We start from the raw sequence: 9,580 nt of genomic DNA, 5'->3' as shown, positions 1-9,580 counted from the left end.
GAATTTCCCCATGGGGATGAATAAAGTATCTATCTATCTATCTGGTGGAGATGAGATCCTGGGCTCCTAGACTCTGCTTGTCCGACCTCCCTCAGCCTGGAGCTGAGACGCTACTGTGTCAGTGTGAGGAGCTCCGACCCACTGTTGCAGTGCACAGGGTGTGGAGGGCAACAGAAACCTCAAATAAAACTCGAGTCCGACACAAGTCAGGAAGATACAGCGGTTTATTGATTTTTTATGAGAAATATCAATGAAACAATGTGTGAGCTGCTAACGTGCGGGAATAAATAATCTGCTCACAGTCACACACAATTAACTGAGCGGCGACAAGGAGTGACCGGTTGAATAATCAGTCCCGTTTCTCACCGTCACTCTGCATCGGGGAACCGATGATTATAAAATCACACTTCAGGGCCGTGTCCGGGATCGCTGCAGATCCAGGGTCACTGCCGAGGGATTTGTCCATTTAACATCATTATATCGGCCAGGCTGCCGAATGCACCGTCCTCAGCAAAGGGAGCAAAAGGATTCTCTCCCGGGATCATCCCCCCCACCCCGGGACACCGGTGTCCCAGACTGAGCCCCGGACCCCCGGGCTCTTCCTGTCTGGGTAATTCCCTGGGGTGTCACGTGGGGAGTCTCGCACACGCACTTCCGTCGGAAGCTGCCCCGACGGACAGCAGGCGGAAACACGTCACTGCGGGACCCCTGCGAGCGACGCACACAGCGCGGAGCCCGAGCCGGTTCCGTTAAAACCGTTGGGAATCAGCCCCGGCGCGCGGCCGTTAAAGGTAAGGGCGGGAGTTAAAGGGGAGGGCGGGGAGTCGGCCAAATGTCCCCATCCCGCGGGCGGGGATGTTCACACTTTCAGATGTTCAGATCCACTCTCAGTCCGGGTCTGAGTCCCCGCAGAGGTCTCAGTTCCTTCTCCCCGGTCTCACTGAACCGATTCCCCCACAGCCTGAAACAGATGGGAGAATAAAGATGAAATAAACAGATTACACAACAGTGTCAGTAACAGGGGACCGGGGTTAATGTTTCAACAACACTCACAGACAAATATCACCAGAAAACCCGCGGATCCGCTGATATTTTATCACATTGAACATTAACACAAACACTCACTGGATCCACTTCAGACTCGGGAGGGTCAGTATGAGGCGGCAGAGAGCGGGGACAGATCGGTCTGTCAGAGAGTTGAATCCCAGGTTCAGCCCCGTCAGTGATGGGTTTGTACTGAGAGCGGAGACGAGATCCTCGGCACCAGAATCTGTGAGACCGACACGGATCAGTCTGGAGATGAGAGAGAGTGAGGGTGAAGGACACAGAGAGACAGGAGACGGTATAAATCCCCAGTGTTTATCAGTAACACAATTACTGATCACATTAATGTTCAGTGTCAGACACCCAGTGACCGTAAACACAATCTCCCACAGTCTGGTACTTACACCAGTCTCTGTATTTTACACTCCGGGTTCCTCAGAGCCGCAGACACCAGTTTCACTCCTGAATCCCCCAGTTTATTATAACTCAGGTCCAGCACCGTCAGTGATGGGTTTGTACTGAGAATGGAGACGAGATCCTCGGCACCAGAATCTGTGAGACCGACATCGACCAGCCTGGAGATGAGAGAGAGTGAGGGTGAAGGACACAGAGAGACAGGAGACGGTACAAATCCCCAGTGTTTATCAGTAACACAATTACTGATCACATTAATGTTCAGTGTCAGACACCCAGTGACTGTAAACACAATCTCCCACAGTCTGGTACTTACCCCAGTCTCTGTATTTTACACTCCGGGTTCCTCAGAGCCGCAGACACCAGTTCCACTCCTGAATCCCCCAGTTTATTAACACTCAGGTCCAGCTCCGTCAGTGATGTGTTTGTACTGAGAGCGGAGACGAGATCCTCGGCACCAGAATCTGTGAGACCGACATCGATCAGCCTGGAGATGAGAGAGAGTGAGGGTGAAGGACACAGAGAGACAGGAGACGGTACAAATCCCCAGTGTTTATCAGTAACACCATTACTGATTTTTTCCTTCAGCACGACTGCGCAAGTCGGCCAGTGAGAACAGCGAGAAGAGTTTAAAAGGAAGACAGATTTACAGAGCGAGCGTCAGAGGAGCGGGAGACAGAGTAGGAAGGCTTTGGCTCAACGGGGCTTCAGCGATAAAGGGTCGAGGCGAGGTAGGTTATCTGTTTACAATACAGACAGAGAGTATGTGTGTGAGGCTGGTTTTCTGTGCTTTCTGATTCTGTGGGAGATCCTGGAGACTCCCAGCCTCCGGGACGGCAACATCTGATAGATAGATAGATAGATACTTTATTCATCCCCATGGGGAAATTCAACTTTTTTCCCAATGTCCCATACACTTGTTGTAGCAAAACTAATTACATACAATACTTAACTCAGTAAAAAAATATGATATGCATCTAAATCACTATCTCAAAAAGCATTAATAATAGCTTTTAAAAAGTTCTTAAGTCCTGGCGGTAGAATTGTAAAGCCTAATGGCATTGGGGAGTATTGACCTCTTCATCCTGTCTGAGGAGCATTGCATCGATAGTAACCTGTCGCTGAAACTGCTTCTCTGTCTCTGGATGGTGCTATGTAGAGGATGTTCAGAGTTATCCATAATTGACCGTAGCCTACTCAGCGCCCTTCGCTCAGCTACCGATGTTAAACTCTCGAGTACTTTGCCCACGACAGAGCCCGCCTTCCTTACCAGCTTATTAAGACGTGAGGCGTCCCTCTTCTTAATGCTTCCTCCCCAACACGCCATCACAAAGAAGAGGGCGCTCTCCACAACTGACCTATAGAACATCTTCAGCATCTCACTACAGACATTGAATGACGCCAACCTTCTTAGGAAGTACAGTCGACTCTGTGCCTTCCTGCACAAGGCATCTGTGTTGGCAGTCCAGTCTAGCTTCTCGTCTAACTGTACTCCCAGATACTTGTAGGTCTTAACCTGCTCCACACATTCTCCATTAATGATCACTGGCTCCATATGAGGCCTAGATCTCCTAAAGTCCACCACCATCTTCTTGGTCTTGGTGATATTGAGACGCAGGTAGTTTGAGTTGCACCATATCACAAAGTCCTGTATCAGTTTCCTATACTCCTCCTCCTGTCCATTCCTGACACATCCCACTATGGCCGTGTCATCAGCAAACTTCTGCACATGGCAGGACTCCGAGTTATATTGGAAGTCTGATGTGTACAGGGTGAACAGGACCGGAGAGAGTACGGTTCCCTGCGGCGCCCCTGTGCTGCTGACCACCGTGTCAGACCTACAGTCTCCCAACCGCACATACTGAGGTCTATCTGTCAAGTAGTCCACTATCCAATCCACCATGTGAGAGTCTACTCCCATGTCCGTTAGTTTGTGCCTTAAGATCTTGGGCTGGATGGTGTTAAAGGCACTAGAGAAGTCAAGGAATGTAATCCTCACAGCACAACTGACCCCCTCTAGGTGAGAGAGTGATTTGTGCAGCAAATACGTGATAGCATCCTCCACTCCCACCTTCTCCTTATACGCAAACTGAAGAGGATCCTGGGTGTGCCTGGTTTGTGGCCTCAGATTCTGTATTATCAGCCGCTCCATGGTCTTCATAACGTGCGACGTCAAGGCAACAGGTCTGAAGTCATTCAACTCCTTTGGTTGTGGTTTCTTCGGTACCGGGACAATACAGGATGTTTTCCACTGTCTGGGTACTCTTCTCTGCTCCAGGCTCATGTTGAAGATGTGCTGTAGTGGTTCTCCCAGCTCAGTCGCACAGGCCCTCAGTAATCGTGGGGAAACTCCATCCGGTCCAGCCGCCTTGCTGGTACAGATCTTCCTCAGTTGACCTTCCACCTGTGCAGCCGTAATCCTGGGCGTGGGCAAGGTCTCCTGTGAGTGGCTATTTTCCTGTGAGGGAAGTAAGCCTGGTGTGGATTTCTGCGGTGAGGATGAGATTGAGCTGTCGAACCTGTTGAAGAAGTTGTTCAGCTGGTTCGCTTTCTCCACATCTCCACTTATGTTCGCCCCCCGCTTTGCACCGCATCCGGTGATGATCTTCATCCCATCCCACACCTCCTTCATGCTTTTTTTCTGCAGCTTTTGTTCTAGCTTCCTCCTATACTGCTCCTTTGCCCCCCTTATCTGTACTCTGAGTTCCTTCTGAACTCTTTTAAGCTCCATCCGATCACCATCTTTAAAGGCCCTCTTCTTCTGGTTTAGGAGGCCTTTGATGTGACTAGTGATCCAGGGCTTATTATTGGGATAGCAGTGAACAGTTCTAACAGGAACAACTGCATCCACACAAAAGTTAATATAGTCCGTTGTGCATTCAGTGACCTCCTCAACGCCCCCACAGAGCCCCACTTGCAGTACATCCCAGTTAGTAGTACCGAAGCAGTCTCTCAGGGCCTGTTCAGCTTCAGGAGTCCACTTCCTAAAAGAGCGTGTGGTAGTGGGATGCCTCATCACAATTGATTTATATCTGGGCTGTAACAAAACCAGGTTGTGATCAGCTTTCCCCAATGAAGGCAGTGGGGATGCACTATATGCCTCCTCTACGTTTGCATACAGTAGGTCAATAGTCCTATTACCCCTGGTGTAGCAATCCACGTACTGGGAGAAAGCAGGTAGTGTCTTGTCCAAAGTCACATGGTTGAAGTCCCCTGTAATTAACACCAGTGCCTCAGGGTGTTGTGTCTGTAGCTTAGCAACAGCGGAGCTGATGACGTCACACGCTACCGTTGGTTCGGCACGCGGCGGGACTTACACATTCACCACAATGACGCTTGCGAATTCTCGAGGCAGGTAATATGGCCTCATACTCACGGCGATCAGCTCAATATCTCTTTCACAAACGGAGATCTTTGTACTCACATGCCCGGGGTTACACCATCTTACGTTAATGTAGACAGCGAGTCCCCCTCCTTTCTTCTTCCCACACTTTTTGGCATCTCTGTCAAATCTTACCGTAGTAAAACCAGGTAATTCTACATTTACATCCGGGATGTTAGCCGTCAGCCATGTTTCAGAAAAGCACATTAAACTGCATTCCTTGTATGCTTTAACATTCCTTACTAGTGAGGCTAGCTCATCCAATTTATTTGGCAGCGAGTTCACGTTCCCCATAATGACCGAAGGCACCCGGTGTGTCGAGCTTCAGCTCCTTAGGGACCGAGTTAGGGAAGTGGAGATGCAGCTCGATGACCTTCGTCTGGTCAGGGAGAGCGAGGAGGTGATAGAGAGGAGTTACAGGCAGGTGGTCACACCGGGGCCACGGGAGACTGAAGAAGTGGGTCACAGTCAGGAGAGGGAAGGGCAAGAAGCAGGTACTAGAGAGTACCCCTGTAGCTATTCCCCTTGATGATAAGTACCCCTGTTCAAGTACTGCTGGAGAGGGGTGGGGACAGCCTACCTGGTGGAGGCAACAGTGGCCCTGTGGCTCAAAAGGGCGGGGAAAGGAAGAGGAAGACAGTAGTGATAGGTGACTCTGTCGTTTGAGGGCCAGAGAGACGATTCTGTGGACGCAGGAAAGAAACGCGGATGGTCGTTTGCCTCCCAGGTACCAGGGTCCGGGATGTTTCAGAACACGTCCAAGATATCCTGCAGTGGGAGGGAGAAAAGCGAGAGGTCGTGGTACATATTGGTACCAGTGACATAGGTAGGAAAAGGGAAGAGGTCCTGAAAACAGACTACAGGGAGTTAGGAAGGAAGTTGAGAAGCAGGACCGGCAAAGGTAGTAATCTCGGGATTACTGCCTGTGCCACGCGACAGTGAGTACAGGAATAGAATGAGGTGGAGGATGAATGCGTGGCTGAGGGATTGGAGCAGGAGGCAGGGATTCAGATTTCTGGATCACAGTGACCTCCTTTGGAGCAGCTGTGACCTGCACAAAAAGGACGGGTTGCACTTGAACGCCAGGGAAACCGATATCCTGGTTTGCTAAGGCGATCGGGGAGAATTTAAACTAGAATTGCTGGGAGGGGGTGGGAACTGAAATGAATTGATGGCGGAAAGGGAGGTTGGCTCACAAATAGAGAAAATTTGCAGACAGTGCGAGAGGGAGGATAGGCAGGTGATAGAGAAGGGACGCTCTCAGACCGATGGTTTGAGGTGTGTCTATTTTAATGCAAGCAGTGTTGTGAACAAAGCGGATGAGCTCAGAGCGTGGATCAGTACTTGGAGATATGATTTGGTGGCCATTAGAGACTCGGATGGTGCAGGGACAGGAATGTTTATTTCGAGTGCCAGGCTTTAGATATAACCATATAACCATATAACAATCACAGCACGGAAACAGGCCATTCCGGCCCTCCTAGTCCGTGCCGAACTCTTAATCTCACCTAGTCCCACCTACCCGCACTCAGCCCATAACCCTCCACTCCTTTCCTGTCCATATACCTATCCAATTTTACCTTAAATGACACAACTGTACTGGCCTCTACTACTTCTACAGGAAGCTCATTCCACACAGCTATCACTCTCTGAGTAAAGAAATACCCCCTCGTGTTTCCCTTAAACTTTTGCCCCCTAACTCTCAAATCATGTCCTCTCGTTTGAATCTCCCCTACTCTCAATGGAAACAGCCTATTCACGTCAACTCTATCTATCCCTCTCAACATTTTAAATACCTCGATCAAATCCCCCCTCAACCTTCTACGCTCCAATGAATAGAGACCTAACTTGTTCAACCTTTCTCTGTAACTTAAGTGCTGAAACCCAGGTAACATCCTAGTAAATCGTCTCTGCACTCTCTCTAATTTATTGATATCTCTCTCTAATTTATTGATATTTCAAAAAGATGTTTCAGAAAGGACAGGGAGGGAGGCCACAGAGGTGGGGGCATGGCATTGTTGATCAGAGATAGTGTCACGGCTGCAGAAAAGGAGGAAGTCATGGAGGGATTGTCTGTGGAGTCTCTGTGGGTGGAGGTTAGGAACAGGAAGGGGTCAATAACTCGACTCGGTGTTTTGTATAGACCTCCCAACAGTAACAGGGACATCGAGGAGCAGATAGACAGATTCTGGAAAGGAGTAACAATAACAGGGTTGTTGAAGTGGGAGATTTTAATTTCCCAAATATTGATTGGCATCTCCTAAGAGCGTGGGGTTTAGATGGGGTGGAGTTTGTTAGGTGTGTTCAGGAAGGTTTCCTGACACAATACGTAGATAAGCCTACAAGAAGAGAGGCTGCACTTGATCCGGTATTGGGAAATGAACCTGGTCAGGTGTCAGGTCTCTCAGTGGGAGAGCATTTTGGAGACAGTGATCACAATTCTATCTCTTTTACCATAGCATTAGAGAGGGATAGGAACAGGCAAGTTAGGGAAACCTCTAATTGGAGTAAGGAGAACTATGAGCCTATCAGGCTGGAATTTGTAAGCATAAATTGGAAATTGATGTCCTCAGGGAAACAGACCAAAGAAATGTAGAAAATGTTCAAGGGATATTTGCGTGGGGTTCTGAGTAGATACGTTCCAATGAGACATGGAAAGGATGGGAGGGTACAAGATCCGTGGTGCACAAAGGCCGTTGTAAATCTAGTGAAGAAGAAAAGAAGAGCTTCCAAAAGGTTCAAAAATTAGGTAATGATATGAATCTGGAAGATTATAAGGCTAGTCTGTCAGCGAGTTTGATATCAGGTCCAGCCCCGTCAGTGATGGGTTTGTACTGAGAGCGGAGGCGAGATCCTCGGCACCAGAATCTGTGAGACCGACATTCTCCAGCCTGGAGATGAGAGAGAGTGAGGGTGAAGGACACAGAGAGACAGGAGACGGTACAAATCCCCAGTGTTTATCAGTAACACAATTACTGATCACATTAATGTTCAGTGTCAGACACCCAGTGATTGTAAACACAATCTCCCACAGTCTGGTACTTACCGCAGTGTCTGTATTTTACACTCCGGGTTCCTCAGAGCCGCAGACACCAGTTTCACTCCTGAATCCCCCAGTTTATTATAGTTCAGTCTAAAAACAAACAGACAGATTGATGAACGTAGAGATTAAAACCGTGGGTCTGAGGCAATTTCTCTCACTCGGATATTTCAGCAAACATTAAACGCTTTATTAATTCACTGATCATAGTTACCATCACTGTCAATCTCCCTCACCGCCCAGCTCCAATGAATTCACCGAATGTCAGTAATTTCGTCTGTCGGTGTGACCCTGTAAACTCCATATATTCTCTCTCATTCCCTGATGGTCAGAAAAGTGTTCCAGACGTGAGACAGTCGGAAAGGACGGGGGTGAAGGGGAGAAAGTCAAACAGTGAGGAAGATTTGAGAATCGGGGAATGTCGATGGGAGATGGAGAAAGAGACATCTCCTAAGGTAAAGGATGGAAAGACACAGAAGGAAGCGGATGTGGAAGAGAGATCCCACAGGAGGAAGGGGGATGGGTGAGAGAGATCCCAGAAGAGGAAGGGGGATGGGGGAGAGAGATCCCACAGTAGGAAGGGGGATGGGGGAGAGAGATCCCACAGGAGGAAGGGGGATGGGGGAGAGAGATCCCACAAGAGGAAGGGGGATGAGGAAGAGAGAACCCACAGGAGAAAGGGGGATGGCGGAGAGAGATCCCACAAGAGGATGGGATGGAGAATAGAGGTCCCACAGGAGGAAGGGGGATGGGGGAGAGAGATCCCACAGGAGGAAGGGGGATGGGGAAGAGAGAACCCACAGGAGAAAGGGGGATGGGGGAGAGAGATCCCACAAGAGGATGGGATGGAGAATAGAGGTCCAACAGGAGGAAGGGGGATGGGGGAGAGAGATCCCACAGGAGGAAGGGGGATGGGGGAGAGAGATCCCATAGAAGAAAGGGGGATGGGGGAGAGAGATCCCACAGGAGGAAGGGGGATGGGGGAGAGAGATCCCACAAGAGGATGGGGGATGGGGGAGAGAAATCCCACAGGAGGAAGGGGGATGGGGTAGAGAGATCCCACAGGAGGAAGGGGGATGGGGGAGAGAGATCCCATAGAAGAAAGGGGGATGGGGGAGAGAGAGCCCACAGGAGGAAGGGGGATGGGGGAGAGAGATCCCACAAGAGGATGGGGGATGGGGGAGAGAAATCCCACAGGAGGAAGGGGGATGGGGGAGAGAGATCCCACAAGTGGATGGGGGATGGGGGAGAGAGATCCCACAGGAGGAAGGGGGTTAGGGGAGAGAGAACCCACAGGAGGAAGGGGGATGGGGGAGAGAGATCCCACAAGAGGATGGGGGATGGGTGAGAGAGATCCCACAGGAGGAAGGGGGATGGGGGAGAGAGATCCCACAAGAGGATGGGGGATGGGGGAGAGAGATCCCACAGGAGGAAGGGGGATGGGGGAGAGAGTTCACACAGGAGGAAGGGGGATGGGGGAGAGAGAACCCACAGGAGGAAGGGGGATGGGGGAGAGAGATCACACAGGAGGAAGGGGGATGGGGGAGAGAGATCACACAGGAGGAAGGGGGATGGGGCAGACGGATCCCACAGGAAAAAGGGGGATGGAGGAGAGAGATCCCACAGGATGAAGGGGGATGGGGGAGAGAGATCCCACAAGAGGTAGGAGGATGGGGAAGAGAAATCCCCCAGGAGGAATG

General features: G+C 50.2%; 1 protein-coding gene across 1 annotated transcript in view; it reads right to left on the bottom strand.

Moving 5' to 3' along the window:
* Positions 1-209: 209 nt before the first annotated feature.
* Positions 210-9,580, bottom strand: part of LOC140722518 (NACHT, LRR and PYD domains-containing protein 3-like) — a 28,924-nt gene continuing 19,553 nt past the window's right edge. Inside the window, exons 2-6 of the mRNA XM_073037237.1 lie at positions 7,887-7,973; positions 1,775-1,945; positions 1,449-1,619; positions 1,126-1,293; positions 210-961 (exon numbers count right to left, since the gene is read on the bottom strand). Of these exons, the coding sequence (XP_072893338.1) occupies positions 868-961; positions 1,126-1,293; positions 1,449-1,619; positions 1,775-1,945; positions 7,887-7,973 (691 nt within the window). The 3' untranslated portion in view covers positions 210-867. The remainder of the gene's footprint in view (positions 962-1,125; positions 1,294-1,448; positions 1,620-1,774; positions 1,946-7,886; positions 7,974-9,580) is intronic.

The sequence above is a fragment of the Hemitrygon akajei genome, unplaced genomic scaffold, assembly GCF_048418815.1.
Source record: "Hemitrygon akajei unplaced genomic scaffold, sHemAka1.3 Scf000078, whole genome shotgun sequence".
Taxonomy (NCBI): Eukaryota; Metazoa; Chordata; class Chondrichthyes; order Myliobatiformes; family Dasyatidae; genus Hemitrygon; species Hemitrygon akajei.
The sequence above is the reverse complement of the archived record's forward strand: the minus strand, read 5'-3'. Positions and strand labels throughout refer to the sequence as shown.